This window comes from Martes martes, assembly GCF_963455335.1.
Source record: "Martes martes genome assembly, chromosome: 11".
Lineage (NCBI taxonomy): Eukaryota > Metazoa > Chordata > Mammalia > Carnivora > Mustelidae > Martes > Martes martes.
This window is the reverse complement of record NC_137899.1, coordinates 106,843,688-106,870,223: the sequence shown is the minus strand read 5'-3', so window position 1 is coordinate 106,870,223 and position 26,536 is coordinate 106,843,688. Positions and strand designations below refer to the sequence as shown.

General features: G+C 61.2%; 1 protein-coding gene across 1 annotated transcript in view; it reads left to right on the top strand.

The window, feature by feature from the left end:
* The window catches only part of PTPRN2 (protein tyrosine phosphatase receptor type N2), a gene marked incomplete at both ends in the record, with an annotated part of 716,654 nt that extends 698,611 nt beyond the window's left edge, over positions 1-18,043 (top strand). The window contains 2 exons of the mRNA XM_080818767.1: positions 11,641-11,714; positions 17,972-18,043. Of these exons, the coding sequence (XP_080674893.1) occupies positions 11,641-11,714; positions 17,972-18,043 (146 nt within the window). The remainder of the gene's footprint in view (positions 1-11,640; positions 11,715-17,971) is intronic.
* Positions 18,044-26,536: the final 8,493 nt, after the last annotated feature.

The window sequence follows — 26,536 nt, the reverse complement described above, 5'->3', positions numbered from 1 at the left end:
GGCTCAGGGGGCCGGGACGCGCTTGCCGCCAACGTGTTTCCCCAAGTTGTGCCTTTTGAATGTGTGTCCGTGCCGTCTCTTCGGCCAGGGGGAGGGGTGGAGGGTCACCCCGAGGCGGCGGCTACTGTCTGGTCGTGTCACTCGCGGGGGGCCCACCGCGGACACCCGCCCGCCGCACCCCACTGGGCTGCCCCAGGGGCGCAGCACGGCCTCCCGGCCTCCGCACGGTGGCCCATGTCCAGAAAGCCCCTTCCGTTGTCTGCCGAGGGCCTCAGGCCTGGGGACGCACTGCACGTGCATATCACGTGCCCCGCAGGCCTACGGGGGTGCAGACGGGCCGCAGAAGTGACCACGCCGCGGGGACGTGCGCGGGTCCCTGTGTCCACGGGGTCCGGGCACCTCCTTCTGTGTCAGCGGCCGTTGCCTGTCACACGGTGCTCCTCAGGCGACAGCCGCCTGTAGGAAGGAACGTGTCCTCTCCATCACGCTCGCTGTCCCTAAATCTCACGGAGCCGTGGGCCTCTCGCCTGGGACCACGTGGCATGTGTCCTCCTGTGACGGGATTCGCTCACTTGGCGTCCCCCGGGCTCACCCGTGGCGCCGGCGGCGGGATCGCAATGGGTCGTGTGCACAGACCACCCTTCGTTGACTGTCACCCCCATGGACGGACACTCGGGGCGTGTCCAGCCTGCAGCCCCTGCGCATCATGCGGCCGTGAACGTGGGCCTGCAAACTCGTCTCCGAGCTCCGGCCCCCCCTCTTCTGGGTGCAGACCCTGGGGGCAGCAGTCGGACACATGCCCGTGCTGGGGCTGATGTCCGGGGACGCGCCAGCTCACCCTCCCGCCGAGAGCACGTAAGGGCTCTCATCTCGCCACATCTTCTCCAACATTTGCTATTGTCTGTGGTTTGGGGAGTCGCTGTCCTAAGTGTGCAAAGTGGTCTCGTGGTTTTGATTTGCATTTTCCTAATGAGTGTGACATCTTTGCATGTTTGTTGGGTCTTTGGGTATTTTCTTCGGAGAAATGTGTCGTCAGTCCCTTTGCCCAGTTTTTAATTGGGCTGTTCGATTTTGTTGTTATTGAGTTAGGAGGTTCTTTATATATTGTGAGTATCAATCCCTTATCAGATACGTGATTTGCGAATATTTCCTCCCACAGAAGGGGAAATTCTGTAGGAGAAAATATTTTCCTTCTGTCAATGGTGTCCTTGGTGCACAAAAGCATTTCGTTTTTATTTTTTTTATTTTTATGATGCCCCATGTGTCTGTTCCTCCCGCTGTTCCCTGTAGTGTCCTACCGGATGATCTTTCGCCAAAGCCAACGTCATGAAGATTTTGCCCACATGAATCACTATATTGTACTTTTGAAACTAATGTAACACTGTATGTTTACGACACTAGAAGTAAAATCTAAAACTCAATAAAACCAAAAAACAAGAATAAATAAACGCAGTAACATACACATGTCTGTCAAAATGTTAGAAAACATATAAAGCGAAAAGGGCAAGTTTCCCCGCCTCTTTGCCTTTATCCGCAGATGTGATGATTCTTAACTCCTGAGTGGGCATCATTTTAAGACTTTGTGTATGGACACACGCAATTTTTATTTCTTTAGCTGATTACAACTATGTTTTCCCTACAGTAATACAAAATCAATGTGGAAAACACACAGGTTTTTTTAAGCTCTCCCCGACTTTGTTTCCTATGGACTTACGTTTCAGGTGATGTCCTACAAGGGCTCAGCAGACGGTAACATGTTTATTACCATTTCTCAGGTAAAGACATTCGGGCCTAACTCACCCAGGGTCACACAGCCGTCAGTGACCTTGCTGGGATGTGACTTCACGGCCCGTGTCCTTGATAACGATGCCATACCACTGCCTCTTCCAAGCCAACAAACAGACCACTCCATTTTTAAAGTCCGCAGTGAATTGTCTGGCATATAAGAAATGTACATCAAACCCACCATGAGCTGTCACCTTACACCTGTTAGGATGCCTATTATTTAAAAAAAAAAAAAGAGAGAGAGAGAGAGAGAGAGAGAAAGAAAAAAAAAGACTTCCCCCTATGTATTCTTGTAAGAGATGTTAACTTTTAACAGCAGGTCAAATTCCGGGCTGCTGGGGGGCTCAGTCGGTAAAGAGTCCGACTCTTGATTTCAGCTCAGGTCATGATCTCTGGGTCACGGGATGGAGCTCTACCCTCAGTGGGGAATCTGCTTCGGATTCTCTCTCTCTCCCCAGAATCCTCCCCCTGCTCCCTCTAACTTGCTAAAATAAATTTTAAAATCTTCTTTAAAAAAGCAGCAGGTCGGGGCGCCTGGGTGGCTCAGTTGGTGAAGCCACTGCCTTGGTGCAGGTCATGATCCCAGAGTCCGGGGATCGAGTCCCACATCGGGCTTCCTGCTCAGCGGGGAACCTGCTTCTCCCTCTGACCTTCTCCCCTCTCATGCTCTCTCCCACTGTCTCTCTCAAATAAATAAATATATTAATCTTTAAAAAAAAAAAAAAAAACCAGCAGGCCGTAGTAGAAGATGGGATACGAGCTTTGGGAACCAAGAGAGACGGCCGAGCGGGAAGAGCGATGCCGCCCCTGGGAGCCTTCACGCCAGGACCTTTCTCTGTTCTGAGTACTGGTCTCAAACTATCTTTTAAAAACGTTCCCCAGCTTTACTGAGACGTCATTGCGATAAACCCTGCGTAGTTTAAGGTTTACAGCGCACCAGATTGGGAGCTGGGTGACTTATAAGACGGTCGCTGCAACAGGGTCGGTTAGCACCGGCATCACCTCACGTGGTCAGTGATTCTCTCCTGTGGTGAGAACATTTAAGATCTACTCTTTCGGCAACTTTCAAATATATCATAGTGTTGTTCGCTATCAAACGTCTCTCTTGACGTTTCACGGCTCCTTGAACACTTTCAACCTGCTGCTCCTCCCTAGACGCACCGTTCCCCACGCGGCCATCAGCCACATGTGCTGACGCAAGTGGGTTAGAATGTGAAAATCTGTGCCTCCGTCACGCCGGCCACACTTCACGGCCCAGGCCACCCATGACTCCTGACCGCCATGGTGGGGACACGGAGCACCTCTGTCATCGCGGGGAGTCCCACAGGGCCACGCGGCTCTAGGGAACGGCACTGATGGTGGGCACCCGTTCCTTCCGGCCCCGCCGTGGCGGCCTCTGGACAGATGTCCCTGCTCGGTCCTGACCCCGTATGTTCTCCACATGGCATTTGATGACATCTGAAAGAGCGAGCCTCGGGGGCTCTGCCGAGCCCTCCTGTCCCCCCACCACGCCCCTCGGGCCCGCGGCCTCTCTGACCTCGGGGCTCAGGGCCTCCCGCGTACTGCCCCATGGCTCCCCAGCTCCTCTCTTCTCTCATGGGTCCTGCTGGGCCTCGTGGCCACTGTCACCGTACCGTGATGTCCTCCTTGGGGCAAAGCTGTAGGAGTGTCTTTCAACCTGGTGTTTACAGAACACCTTGCCAGGCGCCGTGTCGGAGGAGGCACAGTGAACAGGGCCAGACAACAAGGTCACCTTCCCTGATTTTATCCTCCATGGAGATGAACAGACGGAGTCGCGGCTTACAGGGGTGGAGCGTGCCGTGAGTCCCCTCACTTGGGACGCGGGGCCCTGGGGTGCCTCACTCCCCGCCTGGGGCAGAGCTCTGGACCATCGCCCTTGGACAGAAGGGGGCCTAAAGCTCATTCACTCGGAAACCCCGTTGTAAACTGAGGCAGCAGATCTCAAAGGTTTGGCGACCTGCCAGGAGGCCTCCGCTGGCCGGGTGGATGCAGAGCCCGGTCTTTCTGCAAGTGACAGAGCCCAGAAGGAAGAGGATGGAGAGCGGCAGGACACCCAGCACGGGCACCACAGAGACGGAGCGAGCAGGGGAGCTGAGAGGAGGTGTTTCGAGGCCGGAGTGGCAGCCCCACTGACCTGGGTCGGCCTGGAGCCACTGCGGAAGCGACAGGGTGGGTGGAGGCTGGCGGGACTGGTTGGTGGAGGGGAGGAATGTGCGGGAGGCCTGAGCCCACCCTCGCCGTGGGGACACCGTGGCTGGGCATGTGGCCGGCTCTGCCACAGACAAGACGGGCCGGGAGGACAGGTCGAGAGGACGGTGCTTGTCAAGGCGCAGCATCACCTTGTGCGCGGCGGAAGCGTAAAAACCCTGAAGAACCAGCAGAAAGCGGATTCCACAGGGAGTCTGGCTTCAGCACGGCCTCCAAGCCGGACGCCTCCTCCCCAGCTCCGTGCAGTCCCAGGTGACAACGTATCAGGACACTGGGGGCCTCGTGAGCGCAGCAGGCGGGGTGTGCGGACGCCTTCCCCCGCCCGACTGGATCCACATTCCCACAACGAGCTGCCCGGTGGCTCGCAGCGGGGCCGGGCGCGCGGGGTCAGATGGGGCAGTGGTGCTGGGAGCACTGGGAGCTGTGTGCGCCCACGGCCGACTGTGGCCTGGACTCAGGGGAGCGTCCCGGAGCCGCATCCGTGGGCCGGGACCCCAGCCGGGCCACACCATGGGCGCCACTTACTGGAAAGAACAACACGACGGGCCGCTTACCCCATAGACGCGGCATGAGCACCACGTATTTGGGTAATTTTGTGAACCGTGATCCCAAGTTCACCTCCTAAATGGTCCCCGCCCCGTGGAGCGGGCCACCGCGATGAGCAGCGCGGGCAGGGCGACGGCCCTGGGTGCTCAGACCAGCCAGTAGGGGGATGCGGGTCCCTGTGAGACCGCCGCAGAGCAACAGCCCTCCCTCCCACACCTCCTGGGTCGGATCTGTGCACACGGCCTCCTGGGGTCGCCCACGGCACTCCTCCCCGTCTGACGAGCCTGTGGGCAACCCACAGACACGCAGCCCACCTGAGATACCGCAAAACCTGGGTCAACCCGCCTGACTTGGCTGGTGTTCGGGCCGTCCCTCCTGTGAGTTTGCTTCCTTCTGCTGGACCCTGGGCCGCCAGCCTGTCCATCCACTCGTCCCCTTTCCCGTGAGCAGCGTCACCATCTGTCCTGCCATCCCCAGGCAGGCCCGATCACTGGGCCCTGCCACACACGCCCAGTGGCTTTGCTGCCAGCGCTCTCCAGCAGAGCTCTGCCCACTGCCGGGCCGCTGAGGCCACTCCATCTGCCACCATGCCCTCTCCCTGGAGACCCCAGAGGCCTGCCCAGGCCCTTCTCTGCCGCAGTTCCCACCTCGTGCTCATTTCCTCCCCGCACAGCGAGGGCATGTCCCTGCTCCTGCTGAGAACCTCCCCACCCCGTTCCTGGTAGCAGGAAGTCCCCACACGCAGCCATCCTGGTCACTTGGCAGTGACAGCTCACAGGCTGTGTCAAGTAGGATTCTGAGGCTTTAGCGAGAAAGGCGCCGTCTGGGCGGGGCAGTGGTATAGGGGATGTGTCTCTGCCCCCTGTATTAGTGACTCGTTCATGAGGGCCCCTGTAGTCGCCTGGACTTCCGCAGGACAGAGCTACGTGTTCACGGTCCCGTGCTGTCCTCTCGACCTCTGGGCTCCCTCCCGACGCCTCCCCGGGCATCTGCTCCTCCTTTCCACGAGGCCGGGAGGAGTCCGCGGAGGAGGGGCCCAGGGCTTCAACGGCGGCAGGGAGAGAGCCTGGGGTCACGGTGGTGCTCGGCCCGTCCCCGACCTCAGACTTCTACTTCTATGTCAGAAGCAGAGCGGAGGACTGAGGGAGGAGGGACCAGCAGAGCCCGCGGTGCCACCTTGGTGACCGGAGGGTGGAGGGTCAGTCGTGCTGAAGGACTCGTTTCCCTGACCAAGAGCAGCCCGGGTGACCCGGCCCGTCTGGCTTCTGCGTCCCCACCGCCCAGGCGTCCGGGCGAAGCTGCTTCGAGCCACAGGCTCCCCCGCCAGGAGCCCCGGGGTCCCCGGGGGCTCGGCGGCGGTCCTGCAGGCCCCTTTCCTGCAGCCGGGGTGCGCTCCAGGACACATTTGTGCGCGTCCATGACTCGGCCCTTCTCTGGGCTGTGTGGACCCTCATGGACAGGAGGCTTGACCACACCCGCGGGCTTCCGCAACCCCCACCACCTCTGCGTCTCCTTCACGCCCTGAGCGCACCACACGTGCTGCTCAGGTGGTGGGAGAGGCAGCCGCACCTGTGCATGGCGGCGTGCTCCCCGAGTGCTAGGCGTCTCCCCTCCTCTGTCCCGTTTCACACCCAACGGCCAACGAGCTCACTTACACCTGGGCGCCGGCCCATATGCTCACGACCGTGGATGCCCCGTGGGGTGCAGACGCCCCGGCCGGAGGACCGGCGGCCGGCACCCCGAGCAGCCCCGCGTCCTGCAGCTCACCGTGAGTGCGCCCACCGGCACGGCCTGCTTCTGTCTGACTTCATGGCTTACATACAAACTTGGAAGCATCGTAGTTTCTCCTGAAAAATGATTCAGAATTTGTTTTTTATTAAAAAAACATGGAAAGTATTTGGGGTTTAGGTCCTGGTATACTTGATTTTCAAGGGAAGAGGATGCGAATTTGTCCCCTTTGATCCAGAGACAAAAGATTACAGCTCGTCTCCGAGGCCAGCAGAAACCCTCCGGCGGCTCCAAGTGCGGCCCGGAAGGCTCTGGACAGCGGAGCGCGTGTGCGAGCCTGCGCCAGGCGTGTGCGTGTGCAGAGCGCACACCGGCAGGACAGCGCCCAAGCCGCGGGGTCTTGTCCGAGGCGGAGCTGGGGCCTGCGCGGTGGGCGTGGCTCTCCTCGGCCGGAGCACAGCCCCCACTCGGCGCCTCCTGACTGCAGGAGCCAGACAACCGGCTTGTGCAAACCGAAGGCTTTCCCTCTCACACACTTGACACACCGTGTCTTTCTACCTTGAAGAAAAGAGCACACGGGAGCCCTGCTGTTTGCACACCTTGTGGATAGAAACCGACAAATCTGGTTTGGGCGTCAGGCATCACCGCAGAGACCGTGCGAGGGTGCGCACCTGCCGGGAGGCCTACTGGCCAAGGGGGCGGCCGGGAACAAATGCCAGGAGAGCTCGAAGCCAACCCCAATCAAGACCTTGGTTTTCTTAAATTTCAAGAACATCCTTTCAATGTTAAATAAAAAAAAAAAGTTTTTGGTTTTTATTTTAAGATTTTATTTATGTGACAGAGACAGCGAGAGAGGGGACACAAGCAGAGGGAGCGGAAGCAGGAGACGCAGGCTCCCCACTGAGTAAGAAGCCCGATGCGGGGCTCGATCCCAGGACCCTGGGGTCATGGCCTGAGTCGAAAGCAGACGCTTAACCAACTGAACCAACCAGACGCCCTGGCTCCAAAAAAAGTTTTAATACTTTAATCATACTAGTGTTCTCGAGGTGTTCATTGTTTCATGATTAATACTTTTTATCTAGGGCCTAAAAACCTCTCCAGACTTAAAAATGTATTTAGTGGGCGCATAAACCTGGAAACCAATGTTCTTGAAATTTAAGGAGAGACTGAGATGACCGGAGCGCCGCCCTGGGTGTGCCCCCGTGTGCGCTAGCCGACCCCTCGGGCCGGGGAAGACCTTGGGATGGGCGGGGGCCGCCGAGCCGGCGGGGCACCCCTTGCGCTGGGCCCCAGAGCACAGTCCCCTGAGCGCTCTGCTGTTGGAATAGCGACGCTTCTCAGACGGGGACGCTGGGCAGCTCCCCCGCATCTCGTGCCCATCGGGTCTTCCCACGGGCATCTTTCTGCACATTCTGCATCTTTGACGACTTATAGGCTCTCTCTGTATCGCACGCAGTAGGTCCGTCCGTCCACCTCCCGTTCCACATGTCGTCAGCAAGACGGAATTTTTAAAGAGGGTTTAAAGAGGGGTTCCACTTCAGACGCACTGGAGGGAGCTTCCTGGAATCGGGGGGATTAGAGCAAGGAGGGACACACACACCCGCCCTCCCGGCCCACGCGGCTCTGCTTTACAAATGCGGGTTCTGTGTCCTGCTCCGCGAGGCCCCCTGCACTCAGGGGCGCTGAGCGCCGGGCAGCGCCTTCTCCCACCGCCCTTCCCGTGTGACCCCAGCGCGCACGACAGACCACGGACTGAGTTCCGTGAACTTCTCTCTCTGCACTCACTGCAAGTAACTTCTCTTTTCTAAGGTTTTTATTTATTTGAGAGAGAGTGAGAGAGCGACCATGGGCAGGGGGAGGTGCAGAGAGAGAAGCAGGCGCCCCACGGAGCAAGGAGCCCCACGTGGACTCCATCTCAGGACCCCAGGATCGCTCCCCGAGCCAAAGGCAATTAACTGACTGAGCCACCCAGGTGTCCCTGCAAATAACTTATTGTCACAGTCCTGACAAGCAAGGGGACATTAGCCACCCACATCCCACAACGGACTTGACTTCATAAACCCATCAGTTCCCCGAATTTTGTTCTGGACATTTTTCAGTGTCGGTTTGACCTCCTCAAGTGTCCAGCTGGCTCCAGGTGGAGCGGGATTCTCGCTGGCTCTGCTGGTGGCTTAAACGCCTTGTCTAGGGACCACCCGATCAGCCTTCCCCTCCCCTCCCTCTCCCCACAGACACTGGACCAGAGGGGCATCATCAAGTGATAAAACAAGAGAGGTTCCTCGTAGGGCTTTATCCAAGGATCCTGCCGACTCAGGACAGCAGCCATCGTCCCTCGACCCGCAGACAGCCGCCCAGGAGGGAGGGCTGCATGTGTCCCCAGCCCGGGCCGTGGCCTCCAGCGGGGACAGCTTCTGTACGGTCCCAGCATACAGAGCAGCCCCTCGGAATAAAGAACTGCTGGGAGAGGTTTTAAGCAGCTTCAAGGACTCAAAGTGCATGCCCTGAACGGCCTCAGAAAGAGAGGGTTCTCCCTAAGTCCGGATCCCACGTGAAGCCGTGCATTTCATTTCGGAAGGATCGGGACCCTTCTCTGTTGCACCAGGCTCTGCCCCACACCTGATGCTCCCGAATCCGGGCCTCGCAATCGTGGGAGGAAGTCGCCGTGGGCCCGGCGGGCAGCCAGCATGACCGGAACCGAGCAGGTTAATTCTCCGGAAGCCGCGAGCGTCTAGCACGCTGTCAGGGCCGTGAATCGTGGCCGCGTCGTGTCGCTCCGTGTCGGACCCTTGGTGCCCCATGCCCGCTGAGACCACACCCCAGCGCGGAGCCTCACACCGGGGCAGGGCAGCGCCGCAAGCTCCTGGCACCAGGCAGCAGGCGCGGGGAGCAGTCCCGCAGGCCACTTTGTGGCCGCCCCCGCCCACTGGAGAGCAGTGCCATGCGCGGGTGGAACGAGTCCTTCTGTTCCTCGCTCCCCGAGGGCCTGGCCGACCCTGGGAAGACGAGGCAGCGGATCCTCAGGCCGTGGCCGCCGTGGGGGGCACCACACGCCGTGGCCTCCCTCCCCGACCGCGGGGCTCCTCTCTTCTCCATCTCCCCATTTAGTAGCGGGCAAACCCCTGTTTGTTTCAGATTCTCAGACTCGGTGGTTCCCTTTATTTCTACTTACTGTTTCTGGCCCATTGAGCTTTATTTTTCTTACTTAAAGTTTCATGAACACGCAGTGTTGGTTTCTGGAGTAGAATTCAGTGGTTCGTCACTTACACGCCCAGTGCTCACCCCCGCAAGTGCCTCCTCACTGCCCGCACCCGCGCAGCCCATCCCCAGCCCCCAGTGGGATCTCTGTCTTCAGGGGTCTCTTACGGTCCGTTCCTTCTCTTCCTCTCTTCCCCTACGTTCGTCCGTTTTTGACAAACATTGTTAAAATGTCTGTACTACCCAAAGCATCTACACGTTTCATGTAATCCCTATCAAAACACCACCAGCATCGTTCACAGAACTAGACAAATCCTTCAATGTACACAGAACCACAACAGACCCCAAACATCCAAAGCAACCTTGAAAAAGAAAACCAGGGACGCCTGGGGGCTCAGTCGGCGTCTGCCTTGGGCTCAGGTCCTGGGATCGAGCCCCACGTCGAGCTCCCTGCTCAGCGGGAAGCCTGCGTCTCCCTCTGCCCAACCCCCCGCTTGTGCTGTCTCTCTGTCAAATAAATAAATAAAATATTTTTTAAAAAAGAAGAAAAGAAAAAGAAAACCAAAGCCGGCGGCATCCCAATCCCGGACTTCGAGCTCTGTTACAAAGCTGGGATCATCAAGCCAGTCTGGTACCGGCACAAAAACAGACACACAGATCCACGGGACAGAACAGAGGATCGCGGGTTCCCTTAAAACAAATCGCATTTATTGTGGCCTCGTCACACCCGGAGACACACGTCCAGAACTTGACCCCTGTCTTTTCCTTGGATGAGTTTCCTTGGATGAGCGCCCTGGGGGGCCGTCTGGCTGTTCCAACAGTGGGGTTTCTTCTCCTTGCTGTGAAGGCCCCGGTGTGATGCTTGGGGAAACTCGGGGTGTCCCCATTCCTGCTAGGACGGTACCCCGTGTCTGGAAGGACTGGCAGCCTAGTTCCCGTAAGGCCAGCACTTGCGCTGCAGGCCCGGGCATGCTGAGCGCCGTCCCCCATCGTGTCTGCTCAAGGCCCGGCGGGGAGAGGGAGGGCGCGGGGGTGGCGGCCACAGCGCCCACCTCGCTCCCTCTCTGCCCGGCTCAACCCTCTGTGCTCGGGAAACATCACGGGCGGCTCGGGTTCCGGCCAAATAAGCCCCAGAACTTGAAAAATTACCTTCGAAACGCCCAAGTTCGTGGTCCTGGTTCTGTGCCCAAGAGGAGCGACGTGCTCCCGTAGGTTGTGCAGACAGAGAGGGGCCCGTCGGGGCCTCTCGCCCCTCCGCCTGGTGCGGGCTGACGACGACCGCGGCCACGGGCCGTGTGACCGGGGCAGGATGTTCCACCGGGACGAGCCTCGGTCCCCCACGGGGTGGGGTGCAGCTCCCGCTCCCCTGTGCTCTGGTGACGAGCTGAGGGGACGCTCGGAACACGGCACCTCGTGTGGCACGTGGGCCCTTCCACCTTGGAGGCGACCACGCCCTCCCAGTTCCCACATTTTGCATCTGCGTGTGGGCGGACAAGTCCCAGCGCCTTAAACTGTGAGAAGCTTGTGGGCCAGGACCCAGCGCCGTTCCTTGTCTAAGTCAGAGAAACAAGAACTCACGTTGGATTAATGACAAGGTCAAAGTTTCAAACCCAAGTGGTATTTCTGTGAAGCCGGGGTCACCCGAGTGAGCCCGACGCTGCCTGTGGGGAGGGGTCTCTCGGTAAAACTCTGCCGCGGACACACACAAGGGCATCTCCCCCTTGTCTTACTGTCTGAGACCCTTACCAGGAGCTCTACCTTTCGATATAAGATGGAAAAGATTTATTAGTCTAATTTCTCATCACGTGAAATTTTTTTAAAACCTACACAACTGAAATTAAAGCTTTTATGCTTCTATTTTTGAAACATTCTGTTAATGCCACACACACACGAGGCATCAGGTTGTCGTCTCTGACAGCGATGACTGTGGTAAGGACCTAGCAGGTGTCTGACAGCCGAGTCCCAGCCCACGTTCCTGCACGAACCCGCAGAAACCAGCGCGCCGCGTCTTTCCAGACGAACGGCAGCCGTGGCGGCTGCCCGCCAGGCCCGTGAGCGGCGAGTGTAACGGGGCCCCAGCCGGAAGGGAGCCTGGTGCGGGTGAGGGACAGCGAGCGCGGGCGCCAAGTCTGAGCCGACCTGTGTGTGTCGTTGCAGGCGCCAAGGAGATCGACATCGCCGCGACCCTAGAGCACTTGAGGGACCAGAGACCAGGCATGGTCCAGACGAAGGTACTGTCGGCCAGTCCTCGGGGACGGGGTTGGGGGAGGGGGGTGTCTTTCTGCAGGTGTCTTTTCTGAGCAAGGAGAGAGGAGAAGGGGACCGAGCGTCGCCCACACAGGTCCCAGGCGGGACTCAGAGGTCCCTCCCCAGAGGCTGGCCCGCGGTTCCGGCGACCACCCGCATTTCAACGTAAAGACACGGTGGGATCTCCAGGCTTTGGAGCCCTCCCCCACCAGATTCGGGGATGGGGGAGAGCATCACATTTTTATAATAAGAGCTCCGTGACGGGGACGCCCGGGGGGCCCAGGCAGTTGAGCATCTGACCCCTAGTTTCCACTCAGGTCATGACCTCAGGGTGCTGGGATGGTGCCCCGTCGGGCTCCACGCTCAGTGGGGGGTCTGCTCGGGATTCTCCCTCTCCCTCCGCCCGTCCCTGCTGCCTGCTCTCATTCTCTAAAAAAAATCTTAAAAAAGAGGTTGGTGATAACCCCAGCTCCCTTGCAGGGGAATGTTCTAGATTCACCAAACATCCTGCCAGACTCCCCTGTTTCCGGCCCTCAGAACCACAGCTCTGCTGCGTGGCCATCGAGCGGCCCCGGGCTGGACGCAGGCCCCCAGGCACCTCCCAATGCCTGATTTGCCTACTGACACAGCCGCGCTTGCAACGAGAGTGAGCGCACGCTGGCTGGTTGGCGTTGGGTTAAGCAGAGCTAGAAAGGGGCTCAATATGAGTTCCTTTAGCGTTCGGAGTTATCTGGGTCCAAGGGGCACGGACGCTCCGGCGCGTCAGTTCTGTAAAGGTCCCGAGGTCATGAATGTTGCCCTTCTTGAGGTGGTCCCGACCCCGATGCCACCAGCACCTGCTCGGAGGCCACGGGCATCGAAGGACCCCCTTGCGGAAGGACTTCCTGACGCCCACGAGGACCGCAGTTGTACATTGCACCCGTGTGACGCGGGTCTGCCCCGAGCACCCTGCCCGTCACCGCGTCCCACCGGGGCCGCGTGGGCTGTCCTGACCATCACAGTTGATTCGAGCGAAAGGATTTCATCCGTCATGACACACTTTGTTTTCCTGGGGGTTTTCTTTAATTCGAAATTTTGAAATTATTCCAGACCTGCAAAACGCTTGCAGAAACAATCCAGATCGTTCTCCTGGGCCCTCACTAGGGTCACTGCTGGCACCTTGTGCAACCCCAGGTGACCGTGGCCAGGAGCCGGTGCCGTCTGAGCCCTTCTCTCGGGTGCAGGCCTTGTCCCAGCACCTCTGTGTCCCCAGCGGCCTTTCCCTGGAGACGGACCCCCGTTGCACGCCATCATCCCACCTCCCACATCTCCCCTAGTGGCACAGCTCGGTGGCCCGGAGAGGTCCTCCAAAGGGAACTGGCAGGTGTGACTCGGTCTATCTGCCGTCCCTGTGACGGGCTCCGGCTGTGCCCCTCAGGCAGGACCATCTCAGAAGGAGGTGAGCTTTGGTCACTCGACTCAGGGGGTGTCCACCAGGCTACTCTCCTTGGTAACGAGCAGTGTCCTGGAGGAGAGCCTCGGCGTTGTTCCTGTGTCTCTGTTTTCGTGCTCTATCACGGTGTCAGCAGTGACAAGTACCTGCAGGTTTGTGCCCGGGAAAGGGCCATCCCACGAGCCTGCCCTTGCCACTTGGCGGTGGCCTCATAAGGGCCAGCTCGGCAGGGTCAGTGCACCATCTCTGGATGGTCTGGCCCCACCAGGCCAGCGGCAGCCACGGAGGAGGCTGGGCGGGGTGGGGGGGGTGCTGAGAACCAGGGCCTGGTGAGCGAGGACACTTCATAACCAGGAACGAGAAATGGATTCTCTCTCTCCTGAATCTCGATGCCGCACAGATAACCTGCAGGAAATCATCAGTTCGAGACCCCCTTAGCTCCCTGCACCTGGGTACCGCCCAGGCAGGCTTCCCCCACCCCAGACGGTTCGAGGACGCCCAAAACGCAGACTCCAGAGTGGGTCTGGGCGAAACCGTGGGGACGGTGCCTAACACACCCCGAAACCCATCGGCCCTCTTGTCTGCGTCCTGTTTGCCAGAATGGACCTCGTGGCACGAGGTCCTGAGGCCCAGGGGGTGGCCCCCGGCCCTGCGAGAAAGGGAGACAAAGCGGGCAGCGGAGAATTGGCCCCACGTAGCTTCCCGGCAGGACGCGGCCCTCTTCCTTCGGGTCGGCGTCCAAGAGTTGTCTCGAAGTGTGTCCGTGAGCGCAGTTCCTGGCATCTCGGGGCCTGAAGCCGTAAGCACCTGCAGAGCCCGTCTGCCTTAGTGCCTGACGGCTTCGCCCAACCCTGCTCCACGAGACGGAGCTTCCCTCAAGTTCAGTTTAACAAAAGGGAAATTTCTGTGGGAAAAAATAGTGTCGTATAACGTGAATACTCTTCTGTCGAAGTCGAGAGAAGGTCGCCTGTGGGCGGTTCACGCAAACGCGTGTGGTCAGACTGTGCCACGGGAGCCGAAGACACAGAACAGGGGCTGGTGGGCGCCTTGACACCAGGACTGGACACCCGGTGTCACCCAGCGGTGACAGTGACCGGACACCCGGCCCCAGCGCACAGCCCGACCGCGCAGCCCATCTTCATGTTCAAAACCTCGACAGCCGCCTCTCCGCCCGGAAGCAAACCCCCGGTCCAACAAGGCCCCGACGCGGGCCGCGCATCTCCCAGGGGCGGGAACTGGCCGCGGAGCTGGCGTCGGCCGCGGGCACGTCCTGTGCGGCGGGGTCACGGCCCGAGAGACCCGAGCCGAAGGAGCGGCCACCCGAGCCCCTCACCGCACGTTTGTCAGGAGCGCGCTAGGACGCGCATTCCTAGGAAGGGAGATGCAATCGCCGACGTAGTGAAAACAGCACGGTCACGGGCTGAGCAACGTCTCGCCTTCTACGCCTGCTGTGGGACGGACCCTCCCCTCCGTGCCCTCATCTCGTGAAGGAGCCTCCTTAACTGAAGGCCTGAATGCTCTCCAACGACACTTCCTCTTCGACATTCACTTTCAAAAAGAAAAGCCGACTGACCCACGTGTCCCGAGGAAGTACTGACATCACTTGGCCCCGGGTGGGTGTGCACGGGGTGCACGGGTGCTGCCCACACCTCCTGCCTGCCCCTCTCCGGTGCGTCTCTGCGTTTGGGTTTCAGCCAGTCCGTGATCTGCTCCACAAGCCCGTCCCCTACCTTGCTCAGGGCCGGGAGCGACAAGGACTGATTGAATTAAGTGTAATCCAGCTCACGGCCCCCAGCCTCCCGACCCACATCCTGCTCCGTGAGAACCCGGAGATGGTTCCCCTCAGGTGCTGTGTCTCTATCCGCCCCCCACACATGCATGTGTGCGTGCACATGTGTGCGTGCTTGCGTACCTGTGTGTGCACACATGACCATGTACGTGCACATTGCACATGTGTGCACACCTATGAACATGCATGTGTGCACTTGTGCGTGTGTGCATGCCCTGCTGCACACGAATAACCATGCACGGACATCCATGTGTGCATGATTTCTGCATGCCTATGCACTGTGTGCACACATGTGGCCATGCACATGCGTGCACATGTACGTACCTATGTATGCACTGTAAGAATATGCACATGTACACTCATGAATGTGTGCATACTTACGTGTGTGCATATAAACACACGTGTGTGCACATCTGTGTACGCACACCTGTGTGCACTCATGTATACATGTAGCACACATTCGTACCAGTGTGTACACATGCACACACGCACCCTCATGCACACACAGGAACACATACACTCTCGTGTGTACACTCACATGCACATGTGCACACATATGCACGTGCACACACAGTCATGCACACACATACACATGTGCGCTCGAACGTGCACACACACACACGTGCACATGCATGCACCCGGTCTCTTGTCTGCTCTGACATCAGACGGCAAGGGTGGAGCCAGGGCTGGGCTCTGTGGGGAACAGCTGAGCCGGGGGCACAGAGCGCGTTCCATCCCGCCCCCACCTTGAGGGAGACGTGGGAAAGCGCTGCCCAGGAGGGGAGGGGCCGTTGGCACTGCATGCAGGGTGACAGCCCCGGGGACAGGCATCGCCGTGACCCCCTTCAAAATCAGTAATGATGACAGTACTATGGCAATGTTGCATGTCCCCCGAGCCCTTTGTGTGAGCCACAGGGATTGCAAACACGAATCTGAGTGTGACTATAAATGCAAACCCACAGACACACACACACACACATGCACATGCAGCCGCCCCGAACACCTCCGCTGGCCCTTGTAGTCACCACAGCAAAAGTGTGTCACAGGCTGGGTCTGCCCAGCTTGTCGGCTCCCCGGGCTTCTGAGAGGCCGACGCAGGCCTCTCAGCAGAGGTGACACCACTGAAATGTGGGTGTGCACTCCGTGTCCACCGGTGGCCGGAGACCAGAGCACGCGGCCGCACGGCCACTCACGGCTGCTTCTCCAGGAAGGTGCGGGGCGGCTGACAAGGCCGACTGGCTCCTCGCCGACCGGCCCCGAGGTGCAGCGCACAGCACGCCTCTGCCACGGGTCCCTTGTCCCAGGAAGCCCCCCTCTCCTGCTGCTGGTGTGCCCAGAGCTACTCCCGTGGTGGGACCCAGGGCCGTGCCACCCCCACCATGTCCCATAGGCCTCCCACTCCCGGGGCCACCCGAACCACCCAGTAGGGATCTAAGCCTGTAGACGCGTCACACATGCTGCAAACAGGGAGTATCTGATGAGGGCAGTCGAGGCACAGGGTCACATATGCCGTCTGCTTTTGTCACGGCCCCTGTGGCATGTGTTACCCTGACCGGATCCTTCTGACGGCCACGGAGGCTTCCCAGTGTGTGAACTGGCTGCCTTCCCCATCAGCGCTATGTCCCGGGATGGATTTTCAGGGTGTCAGAAGCCGTTGCCGGCACACGATCCCGGACGCGAGTGTTCCGGTCTCCGTCCTTGCACGTTTCAAGTCATCACGAAACCCTGCTCTCCCCATCATGAGGCCGGCGGTTGGGGAAGAAATGGTCTGGTCTGGTCTGGTCCTAAACTGGGTCCTCCTGAAGACGTGTCCCCCTGAACAGGCTGTTATCCAGAGAGACGGCGACAGCAGACAGCTTCCTGTCCCCGTTGACGGCCAGAGGCCACTCCCCCGGGATCTTCTAGCGGGAGGAGGGACGCGGGGCGCACGGGGCCTGCCTCCTGACGCCACTGCTGCACCGCCGCAAACTCGGCCGGGCACCCCTGTGACGGCGGTGTCCAGAACGTGCGTCAGGAGGCTGCGTGCCCACGAGCAAGGTCGCCGTGCGGGTCCACACGGGTCAGTCCTTCAGCGCCAGCGCAAAGAGAACACCCGGCGACGGTCTTTGGTCCCAAAGGGAGCGCCGAAGTATCCCACCGTTCTGTTGTTTCTGCCTCTTACCCGGCATTCAGAGTCAGTATTAACCGTGATTTCCGGATCTGCAGCCGCCTCCCCCCTCGAGTTCTCACGCACTGAAGCCATCCACAGGGCTTGCCTTCACCAGAAGCTCTCCGGAGGCGATCGTGTGTGCCACTTATTATCCCTGAGACCTCCGGGATGACTGCGAGTTTCCCGTGCAGCGGCGGGCGCGTCGTGTGGCGCGCGCAGGGGCGCCGCCTGTGAGCCGCGTGCAAGGGTGGGCTTCGCTGCCGGCTGCCGAGCCCCCCACTCCCAGAGAACAGCCCTGACACCGGCCTGGCTTCCACGTCCTGGTCTTGGCAGGCGCGTGAGACGGCGTGCCCCCTCCAGCGTGTGCCTGCGATCGGGAGCACGCGTGTGCACACACACGTCTACAACTGGACATGCTGTGGTGAGGTGGGGCTTCCCGGCAGGTGCAACAGGGTGGGCCCCGGCTGGACGCTAGGTCGATGGCCGTGACGGCGATGACACTACCCTCTGCCTTTCCGAGGGGAGGCTGTGTGGCTGGCCCCGCGGCAGCTGGCGTGGGGTCTGGAGCTCGGAGCAGCCGGGGTCTGCGTCTGCCCTGGGCCCCCGGGGCTCGGCACTCCGCCGTCCCTGTGCAGTCAGAAGGGACCAGGCGGGGGCCCCTCCGTGACAGAAGATGAGCGAGAAACCCTAGTCACCCTGAACACGGGGTCTTGTCGTGCCAACTGTCCGTCCTCTCCTTTCTAGGGACACAGGTGGTCTTTCTTGTCTTCTGCGAACCGTTTCTTCCTGCAGAACAACGCAGCCGAGCTGAAGGCTGGAGTCGAGAGGAACACGGTCCCACTCACTCTCCCTCCCTTTCTCGTCCCTCCAGGAGCAGTTTGAGTTTGCGCTGACGGCCGTGGCGGAGGAGGTGAACGCCATCCTCAGGGCCCTCCCGCAGTGACCCCCGAGGCTGGGAGCGGCCCGCGCCCGTGACCGTTGCTGCGAATCGCGATGCCACTTCGCTGTGCGTCTCCAGTGTCCCTGCCTCGTCAGCACGGTCCCCGGTTACAATGTGCATTTGTGTTCACCCAGATCATGCCAAGGGGAGATTTGTGGGATCATCCAATCACGGGGACAGTCACCGTATCTGTTTTCACTTCCGTAAAGCACACCTCCACGTTCCTATCCGCAAACAGTGTCGCAGCAGTGACGCGGGCGCACTCCGCGCGTCTCCACGGAGAGGGCTGGCTTGTGGGCTGTAGCTTGGAGGGACGGGCCAGCTGGGCCGGGGGAGGACGCAGAGAAGACCGGCGGGGCGGCCGGTGAAGACCGGGAAGCCCGCCCAGCGAGGGAAGAACCCTTGGCGTTTGTCGGGAAGGGGCGGGCCACCGGGAGGGCGCGGCTCCTGGTACCCTCACCGTCCGCAGCTTCTGGGAAACAAGAATAACGTGGTGCCCGCATCTCCCCTCCGCTCCCCTGCGGCGCCACCGCCCCTGCGCTGTTGACGGCCCATCCCCGCCCTCCGCCCCCCACAGAAGGGCAGAGTCTCCGGGCCACAAGCCCAGGCAGCCACCCCAGGGGAGGCCTCACATCGCCCACCAGTCTAGAGCCGCGTTTTTAACTTTAAAGTCCGGATTTGCACGTTGCCAAAGCCGCTCCCGCTAATCCACACTTTCCTTGGGGATGACCGGAACTGGGGGAGCCAGCCTGGCAGGTCACGAGCTCCGGGGTCCCCGGCGAGCCCACTGGCCCCCCGCAGGCACCTGTGCTCCCCTCTCGGGGGATGTCCTGGGCCCTGCCGGTGTCGAGAGCGGCCCCTGGGCTCCCCGTTCGCAGGAGGAGATGCAGGGTGACGGGTGCTTCTGGCTTTACTGGGTGTCAGATCCCCGCAGCAGGGAGAAGAGTGGAAATGGCAGCATTTTCTGGGCCTCCCCCCGGGTCACCTGGGTCAGGCACTGGTGTGACTTGAGGGTCTTGAGGGGATTTGAACTTGCCACCCCCCCACCTCGAGAGAGAGGAACTCGTGTCGCTGGAACGATGGCTTCTAAGAAGGCAGACAGACAGGCTGCGGCTTTCGTGGTAGGACTCGGTGTGGGGAGACCCTCGGTAGCCTTCCTTGCCTGCTGACCCCACACATTCTTCCCGCCCTGAACAGAGTCTGCCTCCCAGGACCCAGCAGCGCCCGCCGCCTGTGCTGGGGAGGAAGAGGCCAGAACACTGTCCGCGTCTTTAAGCGACACTCTCATGCCATCTGCTCTCATAGATCCATGATTTTTTGCCAGCGTTGTCTCTCCCTATCTGGAATTGAAATAATGAATAGAAACAAATTTATCTGAATATAGGAAGCATATACCTACTTGTAATTTCTAACTTCTGATGTTTCGAAAAATCCTCCAGTGTGAGATATATGAATATATTTAGTTGTGTCAGATTAAACTTTTGATTTCACATTCGAATGGTCTTTATTTGGGGAGGACAGAGCAACTTTCCCCGCCCGTCCTTTGCTCCTAGAGGTCGGGGAGCAGGTGGGAGCCTTTCCGAGAGGTCTGCCTCAGGGTCAGCCATGTGCCAAGGCTAGAGCATCCCAGAGATGGGTCGCAGGATCTCCGTGACCAGCCGGGGCCGTGCTCCGTGCAGTGTCCCCAGCCCCCTTCCCGTGCCCATCTGCATTCTGTGAGCTCGGGGCAGTGGCCGGTGACCCTTCCTTCCTGGGCCTCAGGGTCCCACCCCTCCCGGCAAACGGCCCATCCCCGCACATCCAAGCGGCCACCCCGAGAGGACACACGCTCACTCGGGAGTCTCACCTGACAAGGGACGGGCGGCACAGGGTGGGGCGCTGTGGCTGGTCCCGCACCGCCCCAGGGACCGCCGCGGTGCGGGCAGCGTGTGGAGTCATGGAATTAGGTCCCATCGGCTTGAGGGCCTCAGTGTCCCCCCCGCCCCCACGCGCCGGTGTGCACTTCTCAGGAGATCAGCCCGCCCGGTCTCGCTGGGCAGACACCAGTCACATCTGTCTCTCAGAAACCCCGTGTGGAGTCGGCCTCACGGTCAAACCCGGCCCGGGCTTCAGCGGACTGTGCCACCACTGCCCTGAGTCACTGACACTGCCGTCGCTGGTCCCGCACACACTGTGCTGGTCACACAAGGGAGGCCTCTCATGATAAGCCCACGTCCGAATGCACCCCTAGCCGGCCCCAGAGCCTTGGTTATCCCCAAGGAAAGGTCCCCTCCCACCATGAACACAGGAACGCCGGACAAGATGTGCTGGAAACACGTGGTGCATGCCAGCTCTAAGGAAAGGACAAGAAGGAACCCGCCATCCGCGTGGGCGAGTGTGGACACCAAGCCGCACGAGCGCTAGGGGCCGGTTCTGAGCCCCGGCTCTGACCCCACACAGGTGGCCCCGGGAGGCACTGTGCTGGAGGGTGGCCAGAGCCGGCTCTCCGCGACCGTGCACACGCAGAGACGCGCTGAGCCTATCCTAGGATGCACACTCGGCCAGTCCACGGTCGTGACACAGCCAGTCCTCCTCATCATCCGGGCCACGGAGCCAAGGGCTCCCCGTGCCTGTCTTCCGCGTTCACCAGCATCGGTAATCTCCTCCACGCCCCCCGCTGATTCCCCGGATGCAAATACCCCCACGAGGAGTGACTTCGACGAGGGACGGGCGGTGAGTGACCAGGCCGGGGCCGGGAAGGATGCAGCTGCTGGGTGGGAACGGGGACTCAAAGGAACTGGCAAGTGGCCTCCTGTGTGTTAACAGAAAGTTTCGGTTCGTACAGGGCACTTTCTATTAGCGACTGTATCTGACAACCAGTTCACAAAATCCACGCCGTCCCACACCGTCTGCGACACATCCCCGTCCGAACCGGGCCACCACGGCCGGAGTCCGGACATGGGCCGGTCCCGCGGTCCTGCTGGAGAAGAAAGGCGTCAGGAGAGGGGGGTGGGGGCCGGCCCCCCCTGCCCACGTGGCACGGGAAACCCGAACCGAACAAGCAGGTTCGAAGGTGACGTGAGCCCAGCGGACCCTCGGGTGCCGAGCCTCAGTGAAGGCAAAACCACTCGGGCGGGCCAGCAGCGTCCACAGAGGAACGCGCCCCGAAGGACTGGACCAGCTCCCCGTAGACAACCACAAAGCTCGGCGGGAGAGGACCGCGGCAGGGCAGGGACCTCTAATACGGGGAGTCACACACGACACGATGCAAAAGGCAAGGAGTTGGAGCACACCAGCCGGCCTGTCGGAACGGGGTGGGGGAAGGAACCGAGTCAAAAAAGAACCCAACGCAACTTCTTTTCTTTTTTTTAAAGAGTTATTTATTTATGTATTTATTGGGGGTGGGGGAGGGGCAGAGGGAGAGAAAGAGAAGCCTCACGCGGGCTCCCCCGAGCACCGTCCTGACGTCAGGACCCGAGCAGAAACCGAGAGTGGAAGACGGAACCGACTGAGCCCCCCAGGCCCCCCGACGCAGCTTCAGGGAGTGAAATCCAAAGGGAACGGTTACCTAGACCCCGGGACGACACGCGCTGGCGGGACAAGCTGTGCTTAAGGTCTCGGGTCCAGCCGCAGCCTGGGAGCCGCTGAGGCACCAGCCGCGACCGGTCTGCAGGGCTGAGGACCCCTGAGCGCCAGGCGTTCTGAGATGGCGCGGAGCCAGCGTTCTGGAGGAGGCAGACCGGGGCCAGGCCCCCTGCAGAGCCTTCGCCCCGCAGCTCAGGGCACTCCGCACGCCGGGACCCTGCAGACCTGCTCCGACCCCAGGTGCCCCCACTCCAGCGGCCGCGGACACCTGCTGGAGGTCCTTGGTAGGGTGATGGCACTTCCTTCTGGACTGACCTGGGATGCGCGTCTCCCTGCCACAGGAGGGCTTTCTTCCCCGACAATACCCAGCATGCAGTGTGCACCAAGTGTTTACTCCGACAGAGGGGCTGCAGCCGCCGGTCCTGAGGGGCTTCAAGATCGCATGGAACACGGGGGCGGTTGGGGGGCTAAGGGGGACAATACGTGGGCTCCTCTAGACCCTCACCAGGGGGCAGCGAGCCCGGCACGGTGACGGGTCGGTCACCCACCTCACAGGAGGCTCTGAATGCATCCGGACACGCGCAGCGACGCTGGATGCCCGCCCCTCCCCCAGTCGCCCCCAGAGACCGAGTCTGCCGTGGTTCTAACTGTCCCCCTTCTAACACCGCAGGCTTCACCAGGAAGCGATTCCGGGATGCGTGAAATTGTTGCTTGAGACTGTTTCTTGTTTTTAACAAAAACTGTTAGACGTACTCTTACAGGAAGAAAACGGAAGAGCCGTGCCCTGCGAGTCTATAACCCGAGTAACTTGAGAATCACACAGTGCCTCTCTTCACAGTGAGCCCCTAAATCCGTGTTCAGGGTTTTGCAACTGGGGTCACCACAAATCCTTGGAAATACGCCCGCGTGTGCTCATACCGCACCTGCTGGTCGCTCAAGTCCTGGGAGCGTGAGGGTGCTGGGGTCACTGCCTGGCCCACTTGTGCCACAGTCAGCTCGGCTCCACCACGGCCCTCACCCCTGCCCCCCACAGGCAGCCGCAACCCATCCTTCCTGGCCAGACCAGCTCCACACCTTCTATTTTTTTTTTTAAGATTTTATTTATTCACTTGACAGACAGAGATCACAAGTAGGCAGAGAGAGAGGAGGAAGCAGGCTCCCTGCCGAGCAGAGAGCCCGATGCGGGGCTCGATCCCAGGACCCCGGGATCATGACCTGAGTCGAAGGCAGAGGCTTTAACCTGCCAAGCCACTCAGGTGCCCCAGCTCCGCACCTTCTCACCGGCGGCCTGGACTGGTCAGGGCCATGCAGTTTTCCAACCTCTGCTGAAGGCCCGCGGTCATGGGGGCTGCCACAGCCCTGTCCACTGACACCGAGTCCACTTGTCACCACACCCTGCCGCCGGGGGTGGGGCATCCTTGCGCACAGTGTCCACACCGTGTCCTCACCGCTGTCTCCGTGGCGGCAGGAGCATCTACATCTCCAGTGTGTCCGATGAGGGTGGCAGGTCACCATGCTCCTCCCCGCGCCGGGCCCACTTGCACCAGGGGTGGGCCCAGGGTCTCCTCTGGCTGGGGCCCCTTGGGTGTAGGAGGCTGTGCGTTTCTTGGAAAATCACCTTCAGACTTGCGAAGAGCCACCTGCGTGCCCTCTGCTGTCAGCGGTCTTTCTCGCCGTCGCTCTCCGTTCACTCCGGGGAACGACAGTAACATTTCGCGTGATGTGTTGTGTGCCTTAGCAATCAAGGAGAACACTGATAAAACCTTCATAATTAGTGGACTAGGCATTCATTCTAAGATGTTTATTGGGATAGAAAATTAGAATTGGATCACACCTTTGTCCCTACACAGCGGCCGGTTTCCTTTTCTTCAGGGCGTTGGGGAACCCGCCGTAGCTGTTCGTTAGACACGATGTGGCCGGGGAGGGTCGCGTGTGCGGGTCGGTGTAGCTGTCCTTCTGGACCCGGGCAGCGCCCCCTGCTCCCAGCACTCCTCCCGGGGCCGGGGGTGACCGAGGGGCGTGGGCCCCGCTGCCCCGGGCCGGACACGCTGGAAAGTGCAGCCACACTCAGGCCCGGGCCCTCCAGGGGACCCTGCCCCGCGGCGCAGCTGCGGGTTTGGAGAACGAGCCGCCCAGCTGGCTGGACACGCCCGCAGGCGCTCCCCGGATCTGTGGACACCCCGGCCCCGTGGAAGCTCCCGGAGTCCACCCAGACCGCACTTCGCCGGGGACTCAAGCGGGAGGGCGGGATCTGGGGGTGAAGGAAAGGGCGGGAAGGAGCCCGCGCTCCCACGCGGCTTCCGAGCCCTGCGGGGCTGCCCTCCCTCTCCCTCTCCAGCACCTGCGCCGCACCTGCCCGCACCTGCCCCGCAGCTGCCCCGCAGCTGCCCCGCCCATCGCGCACCAGGTCCCGCCCACCCCGGCCCCGCCCATCGCGCACCAGGCCCCGCCCACCCCGGCCCCGCCCGTCGCGCCCCAGGCCCCGCCCACCCCAGCCCCGCTCCAGGTCCCGCCCACCCCCAGCCCCGCCCGTCGCGCACCAGGCCCCGCCCACCCCGGCCCCGCCCGTCGCGCCCCAGGTCCCGCCCACCCCAGCCCCGCTCCAGGTCCCGCCCACCCCCAGCCCCGCCCGTCGCGCACCAGGCCCCGCCCACCCCGGCCCCGCCCGTCGCGCCCCAGGCCCCGCCCACCCCAGCCCCGCTCCAGGTCCCGCCCACCCCCAGCCCCGCCCGTCGCGCACCAGGCCCCGCCCACCCCGGCCCCGCCCGTCGCGCCCCAGGTCCCGCCCACCCCGGCACCGCCCATCGCGCCCCAGGCCCCGCCCACCCCGGCCCCGCCCGTCGCGCCCCAGGCCCCGCCCGCCGCGCCTTCCGCTTGCTCCCGGGCGCCGGGTCTCTCCCACTCGAGAGCACGTGTGCTCGCGGGCTGCACGGAGCGCGCGTCTCCTGCCTCTGCTGCGCCTCACGCGCCCTCAGCTGCTGTCCCTTGTCCCCCTTGAACCGGCAGAGTCAGTCCCTGAGCAACCGGCCCTGCGCCGCCGAGCTCCTGCAGCGCCCTCCCGCTTGGGGTGGGGTGGGGGGCGGTGGGGACAGGGCTGGGGGCGGGGCCTGCTGGGGCACCCGCTGTGACGACCGATGGGGCGGGGGACAGGGCTGGGGGCCCCTGCCGGGGCACCCGCGGTGACCGCCCAAAGGAGGACGCGCTGAGGCTGAGGCCTGTGTGGGGGGATGGCCGTGGGGGCTGCCTCCTCTCCGGGGCTGGACAGTCTCCCCAGACCCGGGGGTCACGTTAAGGAGGCACCTGAGAAAATGGCTGTTTCTCCCAGCGGAGGAGTCTGCGCCGCAGCAGCAGGGGAGAACCTCCCCGTCCGGCTGCTCAAGGCTGCAGGACACAGGGGGAGGCCTCGGGTGGCCGTACTGGCTGCCAGCGGCCGGCCAGCCGTTGGCGCTGGGGCGGCTCTGGCTGGGGGGCAGGGGGCTCCCCTGCACGCGGTGCCCGCACCCTCATCACCCCCAGGCTGGTCACCACAGGGCCCCGTGCCCAGCAGCTCCGGGGCCGCCCCACTCTGGTCTCCCTCGACCTGGGCATCTGGGGCGCCGGTGCCCCACTCACCCTCACACGCCCTTAGCACCAGGGCAGACACCTCGCTTGACAGTGTGTCTCCTGGGTTCAAATGTGGGTTATTATCAGAAAACAGTATCGCTCAGAAACAAACTTTCGGGATTACTGAGTGAGAAACAGGGCTGTTCTGATAAACCCCCAGATTCCAAGATCGAGATTTATGGATGATTCCCAGATTCTCATATCGAATACAACCACAGTCGAAGGCAAGGGGACCCTAACCCTCTGTGGCTCCTGGGGTTCAGCAACCCGGCCTGGGACGCCCGGGGCTGAGGGCTATGTGGTGCCTGCAATGCTGCGTGCCCGCCCCGTGGGGCCGCCGGAAGAGTGGAGAGACCCCAGGGCAGAGGCCGAGATCACGGGACACCTCCCTGCCCAGGATGGGGGAGCTTGGAGAGGACAGTGCCGGAAAGCGGGAGGGAGGTGGGCACAGCAGGGCAGCAGGAGAACAAGGACAGAAACATCCCAGAACAAGGCCCTGGGGCCAGCGGGCAGGGAGGGTGGAGGAGGAGGACCCCTCCCTCTGACTGCCCTGGGAAAATCAGAACATCGCTGCTACCTGTGCTTGGGGCTGACTCACCCGTGGTGTTCAAACTCCTCAGCCGCTCCAGGAGGAGTCCTCTGAGGTCTGCAGCTAAGAACACCAGGGCTGGGGCGCCTGGGGGGCTCCGCGGGTCAAGGCTCTGCCTTCGGCTCAGGTCATGATCCCAGGGTCCTGGGATCGAGCCCCACATCGGGCTCTCTGCTCAGCAAGGGGCCTGCTTCCCCCTCTCTGTCTGCCTGCCTCTCTGCCTGCTTGTGATCTGTCAAATAAATAAAATCTTAAAAAAAAAAAAAAAAAAGAACACCAGGATCTCTCTGCTCCCAGCAGCTGAGAACCCGGCAGCCTCCTGCGTGTGGCCCAGAAGGCCAGAGGCTGCATTTCAGTCCCAATTCATCTCCCTCAGCAAGGGGTCCTTGTGCAGTGCACAACACGTACAACTGGACGCAGGTGGGAGGAACTGAGGGTCCCTGGCCTGAAGATGAGGTCAAGCAGCTTTGGGTGGGCATAAGAGTGTGCCTGGGAAATGCTGGCACAACACTCAGCACCTGCCCAGGTCTGGGACCACTAGGGCCCTGTCCAGCTGTAAGGTCACGGCAGAGTTTGGGTTCAAGGCCTCCTGAGTCAGGGTTTCCACGCGGGAGTGGGCAATCTGGGCTTTTAACAAGGGTCAGCAGTTCGGGGCAAAAACACGACAGGTTCTGAGAGCACAAGCAGGAGGGGCTGATCCCAACACGCGCCCTTCATCTGTCCTTTTATTCTTCTTCCTG